The 27,193-nt window shown below is 46.1% G+C and overlaps 1 protein-coding gene across 1 annotated transcript in view; it reads right to left on the bottom strand.

The window, feature by feature from the left end:
* Nucleotides 1-27,193, bottom strand: part of LOC105188983 (trissin receptor) — a 52,509-nt gene that overhangs the window by 21,363 nt on the left and 3,953 nt on the right. The window contains exon 2 of the mRNA XM_025298521.1: nt 9,583-9,758. Coding sequence (XP_025154306.1) covers nt 9,583-9,758 — 176 coding nt within the window. The remainder of the gene's footprint in view (nt 1-9,582; nt 9,759-27,193) is intronic.

Here is a 27,193-nt window from a genome sequence, read left to right as displayed (position 1 = left end):
CCAGGAATGCAACGGAACTGCATGTAACGGAATGCAAAGGAACTGTAAGACGGGTCTCCGACGGGTAACACAAAGTGGTGGTTGTCCAATAAGTGTCTCTTTTCTGATAGACAGCCTGTTTCCGCTTTTGGCAAGACTCGAATCACTCTTGCCGATACTACGCAACGATACGTAAATTCTTTCGAGACATTAATTTTCTCGATAGCAAATGTGTCTCACTGCATCTATTTGGCGCGGTACGAATTATCTGAACACTTGTCTATGCGATGAAAAGTATTCGAGTGTTCTCTGACTAAATACGCACAAATTAGACACTTAATCTAATTGAAAGAAAGATCCTCTTCACCATTTATTAAACGAGCACTTCTATTTCAACGTCTCTTTTGAGTAGCGAGTTGAGTAGCTCTTACGTCGCGTCGATTTGCATGTTCATGAATACGACATGCTTCGGCACGATTTCGGTAAAGAAGGATCTAACGAAAAGTAGAGCAGAGTTTGCAAATCCTATTTACTTCTTACATCAGTGCTGGTTTCTTCGCCCGGAAGATATAAATACACAGTATTTATCGAATCAACTGAAAAGAAAGCCTCAATGTTTCAAGTGGCGAAGTGGGTAAATCGTAAAAAAAGAGCAGCTCATGCAAATATGTGTGTGTGTGTGTGTGTGTGAGAAATTTCGCAAACTATAAAGACGAGACTCGGATGTCCGCGTCATTTGTACATCACATCGATAAATGTCCGAAGATTTCACCGACAACAATACGCTTTGTAACCGCGGTGGATAAAAATAGAACACTGCTCGGCGGAGTTCATCGTGGCGTTTCTTTGTGCAGAGACAGCAGCGAGCATGCAATATGTCTTATACATTCGCCCGCCTCTCTCTCTCTCTCTCTCTCTCTCTCGCGCGCGCGCGCATCTCAAAGAGGTGAAAGAAAAGATACCGCGCGCGACTTTCAGCTCTCAACGACTTCGCCCACGCAATCGGTCGTGTTCGCGTGGATCTCTTTTCCTCGTGTCGACATCATCGCGTATCGTTAGACTCTTTTATTCTCCCGTATGATAAACAACGACTGGTCAATAATTACTAATAAATATCGAGAACATTCGCGCGATTATTTGCGTCTCCGCACAGGAGGTAGTTAATATCCTTCAATCCCACAACAGATACAATTAATAAAAACAGAAAGAAACATAGAAAATGTTAGTAAGTACAAGTACACCGTTACATGCCCGATCCAAGTAACAAATTCTATTCTGTACGATTAATTCGTAGAACACGAAGTATATCATCGCGTTGAGAGACAATCGACATGTCCTTCTCGCATCGATATTTTTCTCGCTTTCAATTGCTGCCTCCCTTGGCAGCAACACTCCTGTTCTCAAAGACTTAAAAGCTCTCGTTCTCGAAGGGATAAGTTCGCACAGCATCGCGGTACTCGGTATCGCAGAGTACCTCGCGCGCTCCGCAAGTGACAGATTCCCGTGCACAGGTGGGAACATGTCGACAACGTGTGCGCGGCGATTGCGCAGGCCGCGCGTGATCACGATGAGAAAAGGTGGCGGGCCGTCGACACGTGCGAAAGTATGCCGCGGCATGGAGTCACGACATGTGGAAGGTACGCACGTGTCGTTATAAATTTCACAGCGCCGCGACGAACATGAGTATTCTCCGCGCGAGCGTAAAAATCTCTCACCACCGGCCGAGACCATCATCCGACTTCCTAAAGAAATATCGTCGGAAGTGCCGCGCGCGCCGGCCTGCGCGGAAATCCCCGGCCGGCTTTTGATAACAAAGGAACGGAATTCGTCGCTCGCTCGCTCGCTCACCCCACCCGCCTCACTCGGCATAATGCACGCGTTAAAAACAATCTCCCCGTGCCTGTTTCGTCTCGTTTTTTTTTTCGAGAAGGAGAAATTTGTCAGGGAGGAGTCGGCTCGAGGGGGCGAACTGTCCGACGGTACTCTCGAGCTACGCAGTCCATATCGGAGATCCCGGCGGAGTCGCATGGTCAGCGGAACATGGCAGTGACACGTGACAGTTCCCCGGGTCGCGGCAGATATACGAGCTGTACAGCAGAGTCGCTTCTTTTCGCTCGGATTATTCGTCGGGTTATTCGGAGATCACGCATTTTTCTCCTGGGCCCGCGTTTCCGACGCGTTACGAGGGACAAAAGACCGGCTCTCCCTCTCTCTCTCTCTCTCTCTCTCTCTCTCTCTCTCTTCGTATCGTTTCCCGTTCTCTTCCTCGCGACCTCCTCTGTCTCTTGACAGCGAAAGTCATGAATGTTTCAGGAGACATCGGCCCAGGACGAAGCACGCGTTCGCGCGAGCTAAATCGCGCTCTCCGCGAACGACCTCGTTCTCTCCCGTGGGTTTGGCAGTGATGTACGAGGCAGCTCGGGAATGCGCTGCCGACTCGAGTCTACAACTACCGGCGGATCTGATTATCGCGTCGCGTGATAACTAGAAGCCGCACGTGCACGTGGTTCGGCTTGTTTATCGAGTCGCCCGAGTAGTTAACGTCCTGGCGGCGCGTAACGTATGAAGAACGTTGCTTGCGAACGAAATCGCTTCATCGTTGGGCCGATCGCAACACGCGCCGGACACGCCGACGTAATCGTGCAGCGATATCGACGGAAAATAATGTGACTTGGGGAAAGCCCGAGGGAGACTCGGGGGGAATGTTCTCCGTTCTCTGCCGAACGGAGAACATTCACCTGTTTGTGGAATAGACAGTGTCTCGTTAGAAAGAGAGAGAGAGAGAGAGAGACACGCAAGAGACGATACGGAAGTCGAGCTGGATTAAAAATAACACTAGACGATGCTAAAACGCGCCACTACTCCAGATTTGATACGTTTAGAAAGGAGAGTTAGTTGGTGGACGGAGGATATCGTCGCGAGGAGTAAAAGGAGAACCTGCGTTACCGTAAAGTCTTCGTCGAGGGATACGGTATCGGCGAAATAAAAGGAGAGAGAGAGAGAGAGAGAGAGAGAGAGAGAAGAGACCGGAAGCACCGTGTCCTTTCCATTAGAAGAGCATAAGCGTGTCCCCGGACGACGGGATTGCAGCGAAAGAGAGTCGCTCCGGCAAGAGCCAAAGTACATATCCCACACCTACTCTCCACTACCGTTCCTCTTCGATCTCGCGTTGTCTCTTTGCCTTTTGTAGTCGCTCGTGGAGCGACTCGCATCGCTCCTTATCAAATTTTCAGTGACCGCTTTCCAATAAGCTCGGCGAAATTTCATCCTATGCCTTTGATTCGCTTCTGAACGTTAGAGCCGCGAGCATCCCTCGCGGTTTGCAGTTAAAATTTGTGGATATTAAATGTTTCGAGTGCTCGCATAAGTGTGTGTGTGTGTGTGTGTGTGTATTACATTCACATTGACCCTCGTGTGCAATTTATTCCAATTCCGTTTTATTCGCCGTCGCACGATATTTTCGCGGAGAGTATTATCGTAAAAATTGTTATAGCTCGTTTTCCTATTTTTATCTCGGGAGTCGTCCTTTCCGGGGGTGATAAAAGAATGTTCAATCCTTTTAAAGAAATCAAGATCGCGGTCGGTCTTATGAGCGGGTTATTGACGTAGAAGACGGTGCGGACATCTCGAAACCGATCGAGATATCTTCCCTGTGCAAAATTTTCGACCCCGCGAGGCGGAAACAAAAATCCCTCAACGGGAACTGAAATTGGCATCGACAAAGAGGTATCGGTAGTTCATAAAAATTCGATCGGCGTTTCTTGAAACAGCATTCCGACGCACAATGGGAAATTAATAACGCGAGGAGGTTCTTTTCTAGCGGAAAATTGCCGACAGCGAACGAGCGGGCGAGCGAGCGCACAGGAAGAAATGAATCCGCGGGTCTCTCCACGCCCCTAGACGCCACAATCAGATGTAACAATAATCATAAAAACGGCAACCTCTCATTACACCAGGCTGTGAAGGATCGGGACACGCGAGCGGCGGCGTAACGCCGGCCGGGCGCAAAGAGACGCCCGCGACGATTGCTTCGCCTTGATTACTTCGCCGAGACGTATTACGCTACGATACGATCGGGCCCTTGATAGCCGGCTTCGTGGCCGATATTAAGTAGGTCGCCGAATTTTTCACCGGACGGCGGGAACTCACGCGCGCCTCACGCTGGCAAGAAATCACGCCGAGAGCAAGAAACGCTGCGCGGTTCGTACATCTCGCGAAATCACCGCGTTGCGACGTCGCGTCGGGACCCGCGAGGTAGATATCAAATGCACGCGTTGTAATTAAACGACTGCGCGACTCCCCGATGAAAAATCATTCGCATTTTTTCAGGCCGGCGAAAAATCCGCAATTCAGCCGAGCCTGACAACCGAGCGCGAGTGTCGTTTAATCCGTCTCGTGCGAGGAACGTTCGGTCTTGCATTCTTGCGATTTTCCAGCACGCGATTCTCCGGCCGAGCACATCGGCGATGCTCGGCCGACGTTTATCCGCCGATGTGAGAGCCATATCGCCGGCTTTCCTGCTGAGTCCGCGGCGAGTTCCGGGGGTTACGATCGGTTCCGATACATTGGCCAGTACCGCGTATAAAACGGCGAAGGTCCGCTGCAGATAGGGCCGGTACGTAGGGCTCTGCGAGCCCTACGGACGCACTAACCGTGTCCGGCATCGCGGATGAGCGTGAAATCGAACCCCGCCGGCGGAAAATGGATTATTTGCGATTATAACCGTGTCGGAGGGCGGTAATTTCTCCGGCCGCCGATTTTATTCCCCCCAGGCGAGTATTAGACGGGAAATTGCGGTAGCGGCTTTTCCGACTCGTTCCCAGACCGACGGCGAGTTACACGCGGAGCGTCCGCTCGCTCGATTCGTCGTTTCGCCGCTATTTCACGTGCGCGGTTATCATTTTAATCAAGTTTCGCGTTCCCTCCCTCCCTCCCTCCCTCCCTCCCTCTTTTCTCCACCGAAAGTTAACGCGGTTGGCACGTGGGTGCAGTGGGCCATTGTCGAGATAAATCGGAGCTGAGAGCACGCTTAGTCAGCTTTTCTTACTTGCTGAGAGTTTGCTTCGGACATTTTAAGTCCCGCCGTACCGCGCGCACGCTATAATTGCAGTTTGCGGTATTCGCGAGTGAAGTTTCTCACTTTCGACGAATGCTCCAAATAGCGTACATTCTGTGTACACGACGAGTCTATATTTTCTCTCTCGACATTCCATTTCTAATATATTTTGTTCGTGAGAAATATCCATCCCCGCGCGCGAGATTCCGGCGTGTCGTAAAGAATGCTGTGCTAAGATTAGTTTATTATATTAATTATAATCGATGTGTGTTTCATTGTATTCCTTAGAAATTAGCAGGGAATACCCCAATAAATATCTACCGAAGAAGGACACGTCCACGAATCGCAACGAATAGTTGTCTCAGTAGTCCTTCCTCCGTGAAGGACTACTGAGAGACTATTGGAGAGTTATTGGAGGCGAAGAAAAGTAGAAAGCGGCCGTGAGTAGATCGCGAGTGCTTTGGGCGGACGAGAGGAGCGAGCTAGTGGAGTAAGGCGTGCTTAAACGACCCCGGCGCTTTCTTTCCTTACGCGTCCGACTGTCGCCGTTTATTTTCGTCTCATTAATTAAATGGCTTAGACGAGCGGTAATTAAGTACGCATAATAAATTAGTCCTTCATTTCCATGTAATCAATACGGTTCTCAGCTCGGCGTCTTAGAAACGTCTGGCCTGGTCGAGAGAAACGCGGACGTTTCTTTTTTCCGCAATAAAATAAGAGCGCTTATGTGCGCCGTGTATCCGTCGGTGTGTTTGAAAGGAGTTTGTAAATGAAGAAAATTCTATCGGAGAGAGAGAGAGAGAGAGAGAGAGAGAGAAAGAGAGTAGCAGCAAATGCTGCTCGCGAAATTTCGTAAAATCTGTGGCGCCAAATTCTGTGTCGCGCGTCGCGTGTCAGATTTGCGACGCGTCATTTGTCCTCGTTATATCTTCGTAAAATTGGATTAGGTTCTCCCCCGCGATATGTTACCTCGTCTTGTACGTAACGCGGGATAAAGTGTGCAGTTGTTGGTCACTGCGCAATTATCGGCCATTTGAATTTACGAGCTCCCAATTAGGTTAATGCTAGCGTTTATGTCGATTTTCTGTCTTCCACCGCCGGCAGATTGCATGCCTCTTTACGAAGGAACTCATAAATCATCGGCTGCGTGCAGTAAATTTGTCGAAATGACCAATAATACTATAAATCGCCGCTCGCTATTACATGTGATTTAATTAATAAATGTCTGCGCGATGAAATTAGTAGGTGCACAGTTGCGGTAACGATCTGCCCGCTTTTGTTACGTACTTCCGACGCATCGAATTAATGATGAAAAAGATTGGGAACTTCCACACTCGCGTATTTTGCAACAATCCTGCACTCGAGTGTCACTTTCATCGGAACATTTTTAACGACCATTCGACTCCAGAAGAAAGAAGCTTCAAGCAGCAGTCGCGAGTCCTCCTCGGCAATATTTATGCTCTCGAGCACGCACGAATTTGTCGCGAGAATCTATCGAGTTTGCTATTTTCGTGGTATGAGTAATGGAGTCGCGATTGCCGGCGCGTTGATTTATAACGGGCGGACGTTTCCAACGGGGCACGTTTAGGAAAGCTCGTTTCGGAGCGACCGGCTCGATTTGCACACATCGTCGTGCGAGTAAGGAAAAAAAAGGGAAAAGCGAAAAAGAAGAAGAAAGCCGGTAGGAATCGCGAGGCTCGCTGAGTGGACTGTCGGGGTAAAACAAGTCGATGGAAGAAAAACGACTTGAAATCTCCAGGCTGGTTACGATCGCGCGAACGAGGGCGCGATTCCGTTCCGAGGCCGAGGATTTATCGCACCACCTGTGAGGATTTGCATTTCCGGTTGCAGCAGAGCACGTACAAGATAGCTGCGCCGGGGTAACTGAGCTCGGGATAATTGGAACGCAAGAATAATCGCCGATTCGAGAGAATTTGGTACACGTGCGGATGGCGATTACGACGCGACGATTACGTTCGTCGAGCTCGTCCTTCTCGTGCCTCCTCCCCCCCCCCGTCTTACCACGCGCGGCGACTATCCGCATCTTTCATACACGATTAGCGAGCTCGAAGAGCTCGAAGAGCTCCGCGTCTTGAACGCCGCGAAATAAACGCCGCGGCATCTTTAATTCAACTTTTAATTCGCGGCCGCTCGATGCTCGCCCGCCGATTCGATTATCGATCGCGCGCTTCGTGTTGCAACGTCGCGCGCGGTAACAGCGTCGTTATCCGCTCTGGAAACACGACGGCTACGAGGAAGGTAAATAGCCGTATCAGCGTGTGCCCGTAATTCGATAGAGGATATTTAATCATTTAACGACGAAACGCATCCTGGACAGTGCGACACATGTCAGGAATGTCGCTAAATAGTTCGCGACGCCACACGTTCGCGTAGTCACTTTTCCTCGCTGAATAGCGGCCGATTTCATTCTTCCGTTTATAACCATTGCACTTTGCAATGGTCCTCGGCTTTAGGCCAAATTTTATTCGCCAAAACCGAAGGTGTCTTTATTGCAACACGCGAATATCGAATAGGATTGAGAGACGACCGACGATAATGATAAAGTAACGTCGCAGCGACTGTTTAAAGAAACATCAAATTTTGTCATCAAATACTGTGTCCTAAATTTCTAAATGGTTTCGTCATTGCGTTTTCATTGATCGCGTCGGGACGGTTGCCTCGGTTTGCCCGGTCGCTCGGCTCGACCGTTTCGCGCGTCCCGACAGTTTCAGTCGAAGAAAAGATATTCGGGTCCGAAATTCCGCACCGTTACCGTGGAGGATGGATCTTTCCGCATGTTGTTAAAATTTATCTTTCGTATGTGGGGGCTATCCGAGACCGCGATCATGTCGGACGCGCCGGCGCTTATTGAGAACATAAATTTCGCCCGGCGGCGAAAGAAATCGCCGTCGAAGGATCAGATCAGCGTTTCGTTGTTGCCCTATCTAACAAAACCGTAGCTACGCTATTTACGAGACGCTCGAGCGAGATAGGAACGTATCGCCCGTCGTTGCACACTTCCCCTCGGTTTGCATTTAGTAAAAGTGCCGGGTCGAGTTTACCGCTGTCATTCATCGCTGTTGTTCGCAACCGCGGAAAAGATTGTTCTTTGATTGTGATAAACGCCGATCCCCACTCGCCATTAATTCTCAGATGAAGAGTGAAGCAATCGAGGGTGCACACGTGGCTGCGCAAGAGATTTTGCAGCCGATTTTTGTCGGCAAAATATTTTACGAGAAGAAATTCCTCGTGAAACACATAAATATTTTGCAGGGGAGAAAATGGACCACATCCGGTGGTAATCGGCGGCGGTGCTTCATTTTTAACACGTGCAGCCGATTTTCTCGTCTGACGCGCTATAAATACGAAAAGCAGCGAATGTGCCAATTATTTTCCGCGTTCGTCAAGGCGCAGGATAGGAATTCCGCTGATACGCTGATGACAATGACATTTTCGGGCTGCATTCCGTATTCCTCGTATCTGCTCGCTTTGTATAATGTCTCGCGTGAATTTCATTGATACGCACGTGGCCGTGCAACCGTATCGCCGTGTTTCTTGTTTGTTCGGAATCGAGTTACGACCGCGCGAATCATTAATCTCTAGGTATTATTAAATCGACGCGAGTGCCATTATGCGTTAAAGGTGATCCAGTTGTCAATCGGCAGCGTGTAACATTATTTTTACGCGTTAAAAAATTCGGAACAAAAATATCACAAAAGTGTCATAAATTTTCTCGATGTTTCTCTTCCTCGATCGATGTCTCTTTAGCGAGAATTCTATGGCAAATCATAGCCAATAACGTCGAGTTTCGAAGTTTTCGGCATTAAGCATATGACGATACTTGCGCCTCGAGTGAAATTTCAATTCAAACTAAATTTCCTCCGACGGATGTTTCGGCACGTCGACATGAATTATCTATCAGGACGTCGTCCCGACAGTTAGCATTGTTTATAATCAGGTTCGTGTACGCTTCACGCAATCCGCAAGTATATTTGATTCATTCGACTCCGGATCGACAAATTGCGAAGCTCGCCGTCTCTTTTTCTCTCCCTCCTCCCCTTTTTTGTCTCGAAGCCGACCCACTAATACAACGCATAAATCACAGGTGACCGGAAACGTACGGCTTAATAGCGGTTCCACGGTAATCCGGGGTGGCTGTTTTGTTCATGCGACGTCTCGAAGTAAATTAAGTTAGCCCGACAGCGACACGAGTCCCAGACGCGCCTCGTTAGGTAAAAAGCAGTCGCGAGCTGCCTTCCGCGTGAAACGAGAAGTCCTTAGCTTCGGCGCGGGGACAGGCGTTGATTAAACTCGCCGTGAATTAGCAGCGAGATTAAGCCCACGAAGTCGCGAAAATTGCAGGGAAAGAAGAGACAGAGAGAGAGAGAGAGAGAGAGAGAGAGAGAGAGAGAGAGAGAGAGCGCGCGAACGGGAATTTCCCCGATGGATGTACGTTCTGTACGTTTCCTGTACTCGTCGATGTAAGCGAGGCGTTTGGAGGTGCGACAGATCGAATATCTTCGAAATACTCAAGATGTATTACTCACCGAAGAAGCAGCAGACGAATACGATGGTGTAGAGCGTGATGAAGATCACCTTCACATCGGTCCTGTCGAAGATGTAATCTTCATTCAGCGACACGTTGTACAGCAGAGTTTCGTTGTTCAGATAAGTTTCGTTGTTGCTGATCTCGTACGCGATGGTATTCCGGTCGTTGAAGAGCCTGGAACATGAGAAGTTTTCTTTCCTTTTCACGTACGACAATATTTTTCTTCTCATCGACTGCGTCGTAGCGTGATAAAGTGAGGTACCGAAGTCGATTAAAGATGGATTGCGAGAAAGGGACACGTGTACGACAAAATGGTCCGTCGTGCAAATCCCTTCTCGAGCGGATCAGAGATATATAAGACGTCCGTGTTGCGCAAATGGCGAGACTAACGAACTCCTCGCTACGAAAATTTAATATCACTGAGTCAGATAACCAAGCGTGCAATATGAAGAAGCTGCTTCTTGAATTTTTCGCACTAGATTCCACCCTGAGAAGAGGAGACACGTGAAATGGGTGTGAGAATAATAGGGTCATTCAGTTTAACGTCTCAACGTTTTAGAAAGAAAAGGGGGAAAAGAAAAAAACATACAAACACACACACACACACACACACACACACACACATATACAGATATACCGTCTTAAACCAGACCGATGATACAGCGGGGAGATCCGAAAAGTCGAATTTACGTGGAAGAAATATCCGCTCGCTCCGGTCCTTTTTATGCTAATATGGTGGAAGAAAATACCATTCAAGGACGCGCGCAGGACCGATTTAACGCGCGCGCGGTAAAGTGACCGGTGGGAGAAAAATGTGTCCACTTTTCTCAATTTAGCTTTGTGCGAGCCATTATGCTAATTTTAATTGCGGTAATGGCGTTTATCGAACAAGTGTTATTCTCCTGTGCGAGAAGTGCCGAGCGTACTTTCGCTTGACATTAGAATCGCGCGTGCTGTTTTTGCCGTAATTGCCGAAGTTGACTGCGAGAGAACAACCGGCGGTTGAACGAAAAATTTCATTAAAAAGATCGAGACGCCGGCATGTGTGACAGATAAGTGTGTTTACCTGCGCAACAAATTACATTAGCAACCTGCGACTTATTTGCAACACGTTGTGCAGAATAAAATGGAGGAAAATTATAGAGAAGCGGGAAAAGTTGAAAAAACACAGTCTAAAAAATACATGAGCGCGCACGATAACAGCCATGAAATTAAAAAGTCTAATTAATAGATGCGGCTTGTTAAAAATTCAAAGGGCGAAGTAAAATTAATATGATTCACGCAAAGCGCGCCGCGACGTCATAATATAATAAATGTATTCATGTATGCACTCGAGGAAAAATGTACAATGTCGCATTATTGCGTAAAGCCGGCAAGTCGAACTTTGTACTGTAGTCGTATATTACGCGCCGTTACATTACGTTTCTCATCGCTCGTCTTCTTACGCAATGTAACGGTAAATTGAAAAATATGGGGCGTAGAGACTGCTTTCTTTTTATATCAAGACCTCGTACGTTCCTCGAAACTGTGCTGCGAACAAGTGTTGATTATCGCCTTTGACCTCAAGACCACGTGCAAGACCCACCGTGCGAGTAAATTCTACCGGCTGTGCCGAGAGGAGAGGAGAGAGAAGGAGAGTAGCGGAGGACTGCGGATAGATATACGGCCGGCCCGAAATGAATTGGAAAATAAAAGGATTTCTAGTGCTCTCTAACAACACTCTAATATATTCGCAATACGTGTGCGTGCGCGCACATACATACACACATACACGCGCACACGTGTGCCTTAGAAAGCGTAATAATTTCGTGCAACCGGTGATATTGCGAAGTTGCCAGTTAATGAGAAAAATTGCGCTCACACGGCGCAACAGAATAGACGTCGAATGAGATATTCCGAGTTTTGGAAGTTTGAATATTTTCACAGTGCAGGATGTTTGCACGCGTCGAAGCTTATAGAACATGCGCTCGATCAAAGCCGAGCACATGTTACTACGATTTATTGTTCAACCAAATATCGTCGGTGCGTAAAAACGATGATGAACCAGTTACGCGAGAAGACGAAAGTTCTACTATAGATAAAAAGGTTCTGAATTTTTTTCCATCGAGTTACTTTGACGCGCGAATCTTTCAACGGCTTTCGACGAGATAATCGAGGAACGAATAATCCGATTGAAGGATAATTCGACCCGCGAATCTATTCTATTCATTTCACGGGTGTTAAGTTGCGAATCCGAGCACAGTGGAAGTCTACTTGTAGTGTTACATTTTACATTTGATTATTCTCCCGCGAACTCGCAAATTCGAAGCGAAGGATTATCCGGCCATGCGCGTTCTCGCTAGGGAACAGTCTAGTTCGAAGTGATCAAAGGGAGCCCGTGAACGAGAGACTCCGTGGATCCGCCGGATCTAGAGAGCATCCTATGCATAATAGCTACACTTGACAGCCTGCGCTTTTTTTGCGCCATGCTTCTGCGCTTTTAATCTCTCGGCCCGATATACCAGGATTATAAAGGGTTCAAAGGGCGCGGCAACGGGGCCAAGAATAATGGTCCGCCGTCACATGTTCGCTAAAGAAGTAACTCCTGATTCGCGAGAGGATTCCTGGAACGCCGGATCCTCGACACGTACGCGCGTGCATACACACCAAACGTACATTCATCACACGCACGCGCTCGGACATCATTTCGCTCCGGCTTGCTGCAAGCTGGCGAACGTATGCGGCAAAAGTTACGTACAGGTGCGCCAACAACGCCGTGCTCATCCATTGTTCGCGCCTGTTAAGAGCTCGCATGACGTCGCATGAGAAGCGTAACGCATGAGAAGATAACCGCGGGATAACAACGGGTCATTGGTTACACGGCGAGCGTGTGATCGCGGTTTAACCCCGCGAGAGCGTTCAGCCGCTGGCTCTCGCGAATCGCGACCGGGAATAAGATTATCTCCTCCGAATGTGAGATTGGGGGCGAGAGACAAACGCAATCGCGGAGTTGGAACGACCGGGTCAATGAAGAGCCAAAATCGGCCGGCCGGCAACAATACTCGCGCGCGTATCGTCGCTATTTCTGCGTCAGCGATTAGCGAAATGCTGACACGCGTTTAGTTTTCCTCCTCTCTCTCTCTCTCTCTCTCTCTCTCTCTCTCTCTCTCTCTTTATATATATGTCTCTCTTTTCTCTCTCTCTCTCTCTCTCTCTCTCTCTCTCTTTCTCCTTCTCTGTTGCTGCAGACGTACATATACCTGCAGTTTGATGCCGGAATGATTTCAACGAGCTTTCCAGCGGAATTTTACGATCTCACTCGGGCGGAAATTTACCTCTCGCGGTTTAATGCATTTGTCGTGATCGGTTTGTTTGCTCACTATGTGAATTACATTTGCGAGAGAATCTTGAATCGAGTTCCTATCGGAATACAACTGTTATCGCACCACTCCACTTTTCCCAAGCGTGATATTCTTTTTATTGATTGTAGAATCAAGCACGCGCGCGCGGAGAGTGAATTTTCATTTCTTTCGCTCCTGCCGCGTCGTACTCATCCTCGATCGAGTTCGAGCTTTTGTCAGCATTCGAGACGAAGACGTACCAACGTGGCAAAATTGTTGCGTTATAATTCTGTAGCGTTTACTTTTCTAACGAAAGTTTGTCTAAAAAATGGAATTTTTATAATGTTTTATACCCCAAGTTTTAAAACCCAAGTCTTGCTCTTCCAGATATTGAAAATTATACATATATATAATATGTGTATGTGTGTTAAATTACATAAACTCGAGTTCTTCTCCCCTCCCTCTTCCGCAGCACGAAGCAAATTGAATTTACAAGTCATCAGTGGGGTCGCTGCGATAACGGTTTTTAAATTAATTATGCAGTGCAGCTCGCTGACTTTTTTCATGGCTTTCGAAGAACGAGAACGAAGAAGTTGCAAACTAATCAGAAAACGGAACAAATTAATCATTCGCTCGGCTCACTTATTTAATTTTGCAAGAGCGTACTCGTTAAAATCCTAAATGCCACGTCCTAAATACTGCGTCAAGTACGATGATTCGTGGCTTACACGTAATTCATCTATCTGCAATCCCGCATAGATGCCAAAATCAGGAGAACGATCTCGCGTCCGACCGACACGTTTTATCGAGCATAATTTGCTTTGGATTTGCGGTTGGTTAGAATTAGCGGAATTATATAAACAGGACGGTGTGCCGACGAGACGACGAACGTCGCGACGTCGGTTCCTATATCCCGCGGTCCACTTAGCGCTGCATCTGGCAATTTGTTAGCGGAGGCAATTACTACATCGTTGACCTCGCTAACAATGCGAGAGGAAAACTAAACGTTTACGAAGGGAGAAAACTGCGGCATCGTCACCATTAGTAACCGTGCTCAATTGCCCTGCGAAGGATCGCGGTGCTTATTCGGTTATTTATCGTCATGCATAATTCGCTTGGAAAATTAAACTCCGCAGAATATAAACGGGCGACAAGAAGCACGTGTGCTTTTTCGGCTAATGTTAGTGATCAATTTCTATCTCGGTAGAAATTCAATTCGAGTTTCAGAGATTAAGATAAAAATCAAAATATATACCCACAATCTTTCTCCATTCCGAGTAAAATTTCGATCTGGGCAATCTTTCGCGTATCCGTGGCTAGAAATGTTTCATTATTATTGTACATACATTTTATATAGCAAAGGAAATTTTTCACACGAATATTTCTTAAGAGAAAATAAAATCTCAAAAGTAGGGGGAATAAAAATAAAAAGATTTTATCCGTAAAAGTAATTACCACCTATCTTCACCTTTTATCGCGATTCACGCTGATGGAAGCTCGGCTGCGACGAAATCGAACGAAGGTCGCGGTAGATATTTCATCACAAGCAAAAAATCGCTTACCTTATTTAATTAAGGAAGACGGAGGTTCATTTGCTGGTTAATTGAATCAATTAAAGTACCGTAACTTTCGACACGGCAGAAGGAGGCGTGGACGCAGTAAAAAAAATTTCTATGTTACTTGAACGAATGCTCAACGATCCGGCCGACGAGACGCGGTTTCTTCTAATTGCGGAAGAATTTCGAACTTTGTCGCTAAGATAATACTGAGAACGAGCAAGCGAGCGAGAGGAAGAAAAATGTATGTTTAGCGGTACGGAATACTTTATCATGGAAGTCAATAAACAATGAACCCTTTAGCAAACTTCGAATACTTCGAATACTCAAGTAACTCTGATTTGTATTATCTACTTTTTACGATAAATTAGATTTACTCGGTTCGTTGGCTTCTTGCCATAATTCTTCAAATATCCGAATTAAAGTAGATTTGTACTTTAATACAGCACACGTATCTGAATAAGATATATTTATTTTCTCACGTCGTTTCTCAAATTTCTATTTAAAACGAGAGAATCGTCGAGGTGGAAAAGATCGTCGAATGGAAAATCGAGAGATCGTGAAATTTCGAAATGTCGAGGGACCAATATTTGCGGACTTATATCGCGTTTTAAAGACGAAATTGGGTCGGAACATGGGATTCAAACGGGACAATGGGAATACGATATTCGTTGGAAAACTTGCCCGCGAGGAGTCTTGCGGTCCGCTTCGTCGAGTCGCGCCTCCCTTTTTAGGGTGTACAACAAATAAATGATCGCTGCTGTTAAATGCGACTTGGCCTTCGGGGTCTGAACTTGCCATCGCCAATATCGTCATAAATAAAAGTCTGACTTGTATTGTTAGCTCCTTAATGCCGCGTGACATATTTGATCGATGGGATTGCTAATCGCCGGTGAATGTGGCTATATAACAAAATTGCTTCTTGAAGCCTAGAATTACACCGAGGGTGAAGAAGGAACACTTTGTGCGCGAGCACAATTACTAATATCAGACGTATTAATAACACTCTCGTGAAATAAAAGTATTAAGAAATAATACGATTATTTCGCAATTTCGTCGTATTAAAGCGCACTTCCGCAAGCTACTCGAATAAAGGAATAATTGAACATCAAGATGCTCGACAAGTTGAAATTTGGATTAAAATTGTCTGTGGAAAATATTTCTTTTCCGTAGCAAATCTGATTATTCGCGTGTCGCTGCGCGCGCATCAAACTGCAAATGGTACAACAATAGAGCGGTTTGCAGGTGAAATTAACAGTCCGACGGTGAGATTTACATTCGGCAAGAAATTGATTTCGAACGTTCGCAATATTGACACAACACACAGCGCTCTTCTTTCTGCGTCTTCTTCCACATCGTCAAATTTTCAACAAATACAAGCGAATATGAGGGAGCGTATCTTTCAATGCCGCTACGCTCTCTCGTCGGCAGCTCGAAGAGAGCAATTCGCAGCACGTAGCGTCTTGATAACGAAATGACAAATGTATAATCGCGCACACAGTCACGTACTTTACGGACGACATCAGAGAGACGATATAAATTATTCATAATGTGTAAATTAAAACATTTTCGCATTCGCGAAAACTAAATTTCACGATTTCGCTCAAATGTTCGTGCTCGCTCGCTCGCTCGCTCTCACGTACGAGCTCGTTACTCATCGAAAGATCTGCTTGCATACGGCGTTAATTCTACGTACGTTTCTACATGGGATTTGCCCACAGCGTATGTTTATTGTTAAGTTTATACATACATAAAAGCCGTTATTAAGCACGGCAGCTGCGTGCATTGTTATCAAAGTGCGGCCGTGTTAACGACGACAGCAATCGTTAAGCCGCGAATGCTGCGCCCGATTCCGCGCACGTTTACAATAATCATACGTGTATGAATGTGTGTGTGTGTGTGTGTGTGTGTGTGTGTACACAATACATGCTGTGCTCGCGGTGTTGATCTTGTAACCTTGAGCACTCGGATCTTCGAGTAAAATCCTCTCCGCAAACGAGATTCCGAGAGAGGGAGAATGGCAACAACGACGACGTGAGAGATTTCGCGATAAATCTCGCGCGGCTCCGACGGGAATGTCGATACTCGGATATTCGTAACGACGATTGAAAAACCGATCGGACCCTCGCAGCCGACGCATTCTACGCACGTATCCGTCGGTGGTATATGCACCGACGAAGACAAGTAGATGGCCATACCTCTCAGCCGCGATATGGCACCTCCGGTGATAGGAAAATATGAGTGAGAATTTCCGCGGCTCGCGTATCTGTGCCGCGATGTCCTTTCGAAGTAGCTTTCAGGTAAATCTGTGGATCACGCGATATCGTGAGAGATGAGCGGTTCGACCTTTCTTTAAATCATGTAATTTTGATACACTCTCCTTTTTCAGCAACGGGCAACGCGCACTCTGATTTCTACGTTGCACATGAATGATAAGAATGATCGCATAGCGATGCGATTCTCAATTCTTTTTTCTGACCAGGTGTGCTCGCGCGCCGTCTTTTTAATTGTCAGGTAGGTGGGTATTTGGTTGTTTTTTGTTTTTGGTTATTGCTTTGTATCGCACGGTTTTAATTTCTAGTGTAGGATCCCGCGTATATACGGTTTCTGTTACCCTTCGCTCGCGCTGCTGCTATGAACTTCAATAAAGTAGATTAGCCTCTAGCTTTATTACCTCCGGTGAGACCTTCCATCTTTCGCTACTTTCGTCGTGATCGCTCACGATACATCGCTCTTCGTTACATTTACGAGCGCAAGAGTTGTAACATCGACGAGTTAAAATCCGATTATCCTTTATTGACGGACTACGCATAATCCCCTCATCTTAGCTTCTGCGCGACATCACTTCATCGGTTTTTATCGTCGAGCCTTTTGCTGGGATCTGACGAAATCCGGTTACGGTAAATGCAAGAGACACTCAACAATCGCAAGAGGGATCTGCTCCCTCCATTTCCACTGGTAGTCTTATCCAGGCAATGCGCCAGTTTGCTGAACTTTACGCGAAACTTCATCTAAAATTGCTTTCCGAGATAAATTCCTCGTATAACAAACTTTTGCACGACCGCAAACTTGTCGAAAGATCTGTTATTAGAATAAAAGCCGATTATTTCGGGATGGCTTCTGTATGAAACAAACGTGACGCTGAGTTTTACCTCAGAGACAATGTGCCCCTCCCATATTTGCACCCCGTATTCAAATTCAAATAAACCTACAAGTATTATACTTTGGTTTCGTCGCGAGATAAATATTTCCAAAGTTATTTCAAGCTGTGTTCTATTTAGACGCACGTAACGTCATAACACGTAATTAAAAATAAACGCTCTCTCTCTCGACAGCTACGAAGCAAATAGCTTGCGCAAAATGCGCACGTGTTGATTTTCACTTTTTTGTCATTTGTAAATAAACGAGTTATTATTTGGTAAAATACACATAGCATATTTTTCCAAAAAGCGAACGTATTTTTTACATCTGCCCAACACGGTTGTTCGAATATGGAATAAATTTGCCAAGGAGAAACAGAAGAAAAATTGGTAAAAATGGCTAGTGTTTAAATCGGTTATTAATAAATATCGGAGAGCTGTCACATACGGTGTGTACGGCGCGTTACCAGCAATGTACTATGCGGCATTTCATCTGTCTGTGCATAAATGCGAAATAATTCAACTGATAAATCTTTAACACTGGCGCGTTACGGCGAGAGAATCTTATATTGTTAAAAGTTAATTAATACATATTTTTTATATACATATTACATATATATATAAAATTTCGATTTAACAATCTATTGAATAAAAAAAAGACGCTCGCGCGCGGGCTCGCAATCATATCGTCGTATCTAACAGCTGTAAAATATTCAATAGACCGAAGCTTTTATTCGTGAGATGAATTTCTGATCAATAAAATGTTTCGAGAAAGACGCGGTTTTCGAGAAAAATCGCAATCAAGTACACTTCTCGCGCGAGATTCTTCCGTCCTCCCACGCGCTCGGCGCTTGGCGCGAGAGCGAATGAAAAAAACAACAAACGCGAATCGCGATGTAAGGCGAAACGCATAAAAATCCGACGCAGGCGACGTAAAAATGTCGCTTATAACGTAAATCGCATAATGTATGCGCGCTTGTGAGATCACTTCGTGAGATTCACTGTAAAACGACGGTATGAGAAATAGCGGGCGATTTTTTTTCCGAGATGATCGTTTTGATTAAATCAGGGAGCGGCGGCGACGGCGGGGCGGGGCGGCGGCGACGGCGGCAGCGGCGAGATACCTGCACACGGGAAATATATACTCGCGAGACTAGATTGTATTATTCCCGAGCCTAAGTAGATGAAATCCGCATAAACGAATTACACTGGCAGTGGCCCGCCCGCCCGCAGGTATATCCGCTCTGTCTAAGTTCGCGATATTTTATCACTATTAAGAGCGGCGCATGTTTTTCGCGGCGAGAGTTTCGCCTACCTCGACGTGTTCCATACATCGTTATTCTTCCTTCGCCGAGAGCGGCGAACTCGGTGCGTAGGTTGACAGTGATAACGCACCTGCCCCGTCGTCGGTGACGTCGGTATTAGCTTTTTCTTCGTAGCGCGACGAAAAGGGCTTTGTTCGATGCTAAGCCTCGTGTCTTGTGTGCCGTGCCTGCGTTTTATCCAATTGACATGACTTTTTCTCTCGCCCGAGTTCGATGCACTCTCCTGATAAATCTGCCCGAGAATACGTACACGCTGATACGAATATCGGGTTTTCGTTAAATTGCCGGGAGATAAATCTATGAAGAGAGAGAGAGAGAGAGAGAGAGAGAGAGAGAGAGAGAGAGAGAGAGAGGGCAGAAACAAGAGAAACAAAACGAGTCCATAAATCTGCAAAGAAATCTATAAATTTCTCCTCAGAGCTCGGGCCTCCCCGAGTGGCCAAAGTGGCCGATACCGGCAACAGCCTGTATCGCGTAGACGGATAGCCGTGATTTTCCGATATTGCATCGGTCTCCTTATCGCGGGCTTGTAGGAGTCGAGCGTTTTCTATCGTTCGGAAATACGTATCGATTTATCCGTCGTATCGAGCTCGCGGAGGAAACGCCACCGTTATGGAAAGAAAATAGTACGGTTATGGAGATATCGCTCCCTTCTCCTCGTCGGACTATTCGTGTACACGCGGGACGATCGGGGGCTACAAATCTTGGTCGATTCGCGGCCGGACTACTCCCAACAAAGTGAAGTGATATTATATATCTCTCTCTCTCTCTCTCTCTCTCTCTCTCTTCTCCTTCCCTCCCCCATCTCTCCTTTGTCGCGAGAAAGCACTCCCGTATCCGTGTCACTAAATCTCACGACGTGACGCGAAGTTTCCTCCGTCGCGAGACCGTCGAGTTATTTTCCCAGCGACGGATTTCACGTCGCGTTGTCTTGACTGCTTTGAGAGTGCCGCGTCGTTGATCCAAAATGGATCACCGAATCTCAGCGCTGTGACGTCTTACCGATGTGCCTTTTTCCCCGGCATCTTCTCTCCCGTGACCTGTACTAAGGATTGAGATCAGAGACAGCTGTTACATTTGTTCAACCACGTTCGCACACACAGGGCCGACCTAGGAATAGGCGTGCGAGGGCTAGTTTCTCGGTTTAAAAGCGACGACCGGAGTGTCGGCCCGCGTTGAAGAAATATCGCGAGAGATATTACGAGAACAACGTACGTGTACGTTGATTACATTAGAAATCCATCGTACGCGCGTAAATATAAATTTCCCTGTGAGACTGATCATTGTGTGTGAAATTTCCTTCGTAGCGAAAGCTTAAAGATCGAAGATTCTTTAATCGAAATCTTGCTGGTTCGGTCAATTGACGTTAATAAACCTCGTGAAGACGTGGGCAGTGTTTAAGAATCGCGTCTCGCGCGATTGAATTGATTCTCGCCGTTCATATTGATCTCACGCATGCGTACGCGCTAATTAGTACTCGACAGATGGATAGATTATCTTCTTGAGTTGACTGACAAACACGTGGAATCTCGCGCACCCTCCTGTACATTCCGCTCCCTCGGAGCATTGCTCTTAAAAGACGAATTACGGCTTCAGAAACACTACCATCAACAAATCCCAACGGCGTCTGATTCATCTTGCTGCCACCTACGTATCCGTGCTTTCACGTAACGTCCACCGCAAATAAGCTACCTACGCCGCTACCTACGCGTGTCGTGAGAGTAATTAATACGTCGTAAAGCTTAGTTACCGCTGCCCCGCGTGCGGGTAATCGAGCGAAACAGTCGTACGAGACCTGGAAAAGAGACCATGTGCGTTTTCACACGCACATGCAGATCGGCGTGTCCAGGTCCCGTGCGAAATTACTCCTCGACGAAACGTACAATTGAGAGTCGTCTTGCATAAGCGAGACGGCATTGGACAACGCGAAAAATATTCCCCGTCCGTCCGGGGACATTTTAGTATGCGGGCGGAAGCGCGAGAGACGCAACGTGGAAATTGCTGTTTCATTAGCGACGACGAGTGTTTGTCGCTCCAAGCAGCTACGTCGATGAGAAATTGGCTCGCTAACGGAGCGGATGTAAATGTTTGCCCAGCCCGTTACACGGCTGTTACGACTTCCTACACGACGATTCATTGGCATTCCGTTGTTCCGCCCGGTACGCTCGAGTCCTGGTATTTCGCTCCGCGAGCAGCTAATACAACGAATCTGATTATGCGATCCATTCGCCGCTTGTAATTCCTCGAATTGATCACGTAACTGTCAACCGTCCCTGCGAGTCCTTCTCAACGGCAACTAATAATTACGTGGATGTCTCGCGCGGATGCGCGCACGTACGGTGGATTAAAATGGAGATGCGCCGCGTGAAAAAGCGCAGCGCCGGACAAGAGTGAGTGATGTCGTCACGTTCATTTCGCGTCATTTATCTCGCGTATCTCGCGGCGCGGGGCGCTCCTCGCGAAGGGCATCGCGAGACGATTTCGCGAAGATCGATTTCGTCGCGGCGACATGCCCTTTTCTATTCCCTCATGGTCCGAGAATTCCTTTTCTCGGCCCTCTGCCCCTCCTGGCCCCGCTTTCACTCGTCAAAGTTGTCAACGCTCGGGAGAGGAGATCGCCATGGGTGAGCGCGCGCTCGTCTCTCTCCCACGTAAAAAATTCGCGAAAATATCGCCGGCGCGAGGCAAAACAACGCGGGAGCGGCAAAGTAAAACAAGCGATGCGAAGGGCGGATATTCGAGGGGGAATATAAGTAGTTTTGCTCATGATGGCGTCTCTTGACTTCTTGTTTGCGTGCTGAGAGAGAAGCAAACTCGTCGCCGATCGCGAGAGCGCCGGAACGATCCGACACAAACGACACAACGACGGTTGAGTCCTTCTGCGCGCGTATTTCCTCTCCCTTCCCTTCCTTTCTTTCAATTGATTTAATATGGCGCTTAACGCAAGCCTAAGCGGATCGTTAGAGATGTTTTCTTCTCCTACTGCACAAACAGAACCTTCGCATGCGTACATTTTTCCCAGCTGCCGCCGCCCCGCCGCCCGCCTCGTATTACGATTACACCCGTAGATACGACTAATTAGACTCAAGACGAGTTTTCTCGTCGTTGGGGGGTCATCGTCGAGTTCTCGACGCCTGCGGGACAGTTGCGAGATTCGTTACAATGGTCGTGAACTCATCGGAAGTTGCGAAGCATCCGCCACGAGTCTCTGGCGTGTATTTCTTTTTTACACTTTCCGCCCTTTCGCCCGTCGAGTCGGTCCGCAACTTTTCCACGGCTGGAGTTGCGTCTTCTCTCTACATCATTCGAGCGTTCCCTCTACATCATCCCGGGCGAAGGACGGATTTTCTAAAGAAATGGAAGGAGCAGTCGGAACAGGGAAGCCGATTCGAAAGGCGAGAGCGAGAGTGAGGAAAAGAGCAAAAAAAAAAAAGAAAGAGAGAGGGAGAGGGAGGACCGAATGAAACTTCAACTTTTCACGATAGTCGAGCTCGGGTAACTTTAATCAATCCGGCGAGTACGCTCCGCTAACACAATGCCGGCCTTCGTCAATTACGCAGGATTGTGTTGATTTTTGTCATGAATAGAGCTCATCCTGGCTGATGGCACCTAAGGGCGAATTCGATTCGGCCCCGGGCCGCACGCGACGAAGCTGTCGCTGCGGATTCGCTACTGTTTCGGCCGGCCGGCGGATATTATTTAAACCGAGCTCGGTTACTTTCGCGGCATGCTTCGCCCACGTGGTCGGTTCGGCTGTCGCTCGACGGAGTAATTCCCGACGGAAACAGTAACACCGCGCCAGATCCGCGGCAAGAGAAGAGAGGCAATTTCAAAGTAAAAAAGAAAAAGAAACACCTTCACTGTGATCAAATGATCTCTTTACAAATCTGTTTTCAAATTGTACGACCGATCGGCGAAGGTCGAAAGTACCTTTACTCCTAAATAGTACGACTTAATAATAATAATTTATTAGTTATTAAATAGCGAAGAGATAAGAAAAAATGAATGCTCAAGACTAATTACCACGTTGACAACGTGGGTATCTCCGCCGCGCGCAGTTCCTAATCGATACAGTCGCGAAGCTAATTTCGTGACCAGCAGCTATAAAACGCAGGATTTATGCGTGCAATAAATCTTGGCCGATTGTACATTGCGTGGGCCGCGATCTTGATCATGGTCAACGCTCGCGTTAGTATCGCTCGATGTTGAACGTAAAGTCTTCGTAGCTTCGCGTAAATCCGCGTGGCCGATAATCGAGTAATTTCCATATAATTGCGTGCATATCTGCCTCACGCCGGGTAACACACGTTGTAACACGTCTACCCGTAACAGGCGCGATGTATCAGCCGAATAATTTCGGCAAATATCATCGTTTCCACTTTACGACCGGCCAATTTGCGCCGTTTATAGCTGACACAGATGTTCGCGCGCGTGGGAATTGCGCGCATTGAATCGAGCGCAAATCGATTGTCGTCGATTTGCATACGAAGTTCGGGAAATCCGGCCGCGGTGCGCGGCAGTCGCGGAGGATCCGGCGATCGGCCGATGCCGATGATGCCGATTGCGAACGTGCCGTCGCATAGATCGCACGCGTGACAGCTCGGTGAGCTGCGTCCCGAGCGCTCGTCGCAAAAACGATCGGGGCGGTTTGACGGGCGGAATTAATTGCGCGCCGGGGTAATCAGTGTACCGCGCGTCGTCCCACTCTTTGAATTCTAATTGTTCCAGCAAGATGTAGTGAAGTGAAATTCATCCGTTGGAAAACCGAGCTGCGCGAGCGGGCCCGGGAAAGCGTAGCGAACGGGCGGGGGTCGGCGCGTCTGGGGCATATTAGCCGTGGTAATTAATTCTAAACTCGACCGATTCGGCGGGATACATATATTTACACCGCAATCGAGATCGAAGCGAGGCGTACCCCCCCCCCCCTCCATAGAATGCGCGAAAGCAAACAAGCAAGCAGGCGAGCGAGCAAGGGAGTAAGTACTGCAACAGATTCAATTAATTCGAACTCGTGTGGAAAAAATAAATTCGTCAGAGGGGAATCGTGCGTCGCATATGCGTGTCTCACACAGCACCGCGAACCATGTGGACAAAGGGTTTCTCATTAAAATTAAAATCAATGCTCTCTGTATACGTGTGCATATATACAGTGACTAGAAACAATTTGCAGTTAATCTTCTCCTGACGGAAATTTAATTTGGGGAATCTGAATATCTTCGGCGTAACGGGAATTTCATTCGAGGCTTAATTGCCTCGAGAATAATCGAGATATAATAGTAAGTTATGGCAAAGATGACGGGGAAAGCAGCGGAATGTTCGTGAGGAAAAAATGTAAGTAGCGAGAGGGAGGAGGGGGGGGGGGAGGGGAGATATTCTTCAGTGCCTCACGGCATAACGTTCGTGTTTCACGAAACGACAGATGCATCGGATTCTCTTAATAAATTTACGTTTCTACGAGCAAGTAATACGTTATATCCCATTTTCACGCTATCTCTCTCCTTCTTTGTCCCTTTCCTTTTTCATACATACCGAAATTCATAATTGATTCGCATCTGGTCTAAAATCGTAACTCTCTCGCAACTTGAATTAATCGTTCTGCGTTAAAAAGCGTTTAAATCTTTTGACGATTGGACATTTAGATCTTCCGGATTTGGCGAATCCTTTTATCCCCGCAGCTCCTTAGATATTCTTGAATATTTACTTCTTGCGCGTTTACATCTTTAGGCCGTGGAATCCCTAAATCCTCGGATACTTGGATGTTTATACCCTTGAACCTTCTTCTAGGATAAAATTTTCATCACGGACAATTCGGCCTCAAATTCTGTTAAGAGTGAAACCCTGTTAGTGGGATTCGCTTTTCCGAGACACTATGACGTTATCGATCTCCGGAGACATGATATCTTTGGCTGCTGTGTTATGCAACCGTAATTCCGGGGCACGTTATTGTTAATTGTTAAAGGCAACGTTATTGTTAAAAGAAACTAATGCCTTTTTTCTACTTGCGTTCATTGTTACACAATTTGCAAACTTAAGATTTACTTCGTTTTATTATTGAAATTTTTTTATTTCATCTTCAATAGAGCGGCTTTCACGTTAAGCCGCGCTTTTCGAACACGCGCGTTTCTCTGCTTCGTAAAAATCTTTTGAGGATGCTCGTACGAGCATTAAATGACGATGTAATGGTTAGTCTTGCTATTCAAGGATATAAGTTTTTTCCGTCTAACAATGTAGGAGTACGTGTGTGGCGTGAGAACCGAACCCGATGGTTTCGTCCCCCCTTCACGATGGGTAAAAACTTGAAGTGTTCATTTAAAGCGGCAAAAATCTCAAGCTGCCTCGACGCAAAGAAAAAGGAAGAAGGAATAATGAAGAAAAGAAAATAATTTATCGTAGTAGTTACGCGATGATATTCATTAAAAATTTTGTACCCTTTGTTGTTTTCTTTCATGCGCGACGGCGCAGAAAATCACGGTGCAATTTTGCCGGTGTAATGCTCGTGGCATCATTTCCTTACTAATTTCTTTAATAATTCGCACGGATTAATCATTCTTATGTAAGTATTATAAGTTAAAGATGATAATAAATACGATGTAAATGCATTGAGTGTTCTCAGCAAGGCAAGAGTATTGTAAATCAACGTTTTAATATTTACTTCTATGACCTCTTTCTCGCATGATATATTTCTGTGTGCATATTAAAAGGATATCGACTGTGAACTGTTTACGATAAAAATGCAAATAACTTTCCTAACGTCAGCAGATTTACGGGATTGTAAATCTGTTTATGGCTTGCGCGCCAACACCAGGTGCGCCATAATGTGGCACAGTTATAATCCATCCGTGCAATTTTAAATTGATTTTACGTATGAATTACAATACCAGTAATACTGAGTAATATTTTGCATTGCGATTACCGTTAGTCCGTATAGAATATTGAGTGCTTATTTATTACATGCCTTGGTTTAATATCGCAAATAATTATTTGCGACATATTGTTATTTATCATTACTCGCGATGTATTTGCGAACAATTTTAATTAATTACGTAAACGGAGCGAGATCTGTTTTGAGTGCACTGTCGCACTAGACGACGGTGAACAAATCGAAAGATTCGACGATAAGATCGCAATCGATCGAACGATATCGGGCCTGAGCTAAAATTGACTAGACCAGACCCTGTTATTCTCCCTTTCGATACTCAATGATGTACAAATATCGCTTGTCACTCGAGAAGTAAATCACCGCGATATCGCTGTGATGTGCGTGTGAAAAAAAGTAATCGGGGGCCGTATCACGCCTGACATTTTAACGAACGTGTCAATTCGTTGTTATACGGAACGTCGAAAGTTATTTATAGCTTACGTAAGACAATTCGATAAACTCTACGTTGGTAATAACGATGACGCTATCGAAGCGGTTGCGTTATTACGCATGATAATCTCCGACTCTCAGAATAAGGGGACAGGTCAAAAGGCAGATAAAAATGTCAATATACAAAAAAATTTATTCAATGTCGATGACACCATTAAATCATTGGCCACCATATATGGTTATCGTTTGTGAAGGATGACGATTTATCTTTTATATATATATCAGTTGATTGATTGAAAAATAATATAATTATAATGAAAAAGTGAAAAAAATAGTATGAGAAAAATTGGCAACTTTAATAAGCCAAATCAGTCTCGAAGAGAACAAACGAATCCTTATAAATGATGATTACTAATTATTTATTTACTTGTACGTAAGGGCGTGTTATGTATTATAGTTCTCAACTCAATTTTAAAGTTTTCAACGGCTACGTCTATAAATCGACGCCTTCAATTGCCAGATATTTCAGGATTATGCACGGAGTTAACCCGCGGGATAGTTCTAAAGCCAGTATGTAAAAAAAATGGAGAATGAAGAGGTAAAAGTTGGTTAGTACTATCGGATAACCATATCTCTCGGCTCCATTCGTTGAAATTAAATCCGGGTTTCACTACAAAAAAAAAAATGAGGAAAAGAAAGAGACGCACGACCTTTAACGTTTCAACGGATGAACAAACATTGAATCAGACAGACACGACTAAACAGACGTAACTTATGAAGATTCTCTGGGAAAATATCAAGAACGACAGTTTTTACATTATATAAGCAATTGGAAGCGATGTGCTTTCAAAGATTAAATTTCTAAAGTGCAAATGGAAATAATAGATGTATATGTGCTCCTGTATGTGTGCGTGTGTTTCTCCCTTTAATCTCGAACGGACTTTAGCCGATCTCTTTAA

This window comes from Harpegnathos saltator, unplaced genomic scaffold (assembly GCF_003227715.2).
Source record: "Harpegnathos saltator strain DR-91 unplaced genomic scaffold, Hsal_v8.6 scaffold224, whole genome shotgun sequence".
Taxonomy (NCBI): domain Eukaryota; kingdom Metazoa; phylum Arthropoda; class Insecta; order Hymenoptera; family Formicidae; genus Harpegnathos; species Harpegnathos saltator.
Note: the sequence above shows the minus strand (reverse complement) of the source record. Positions and strands in the feature narration are given on the sequence as shown.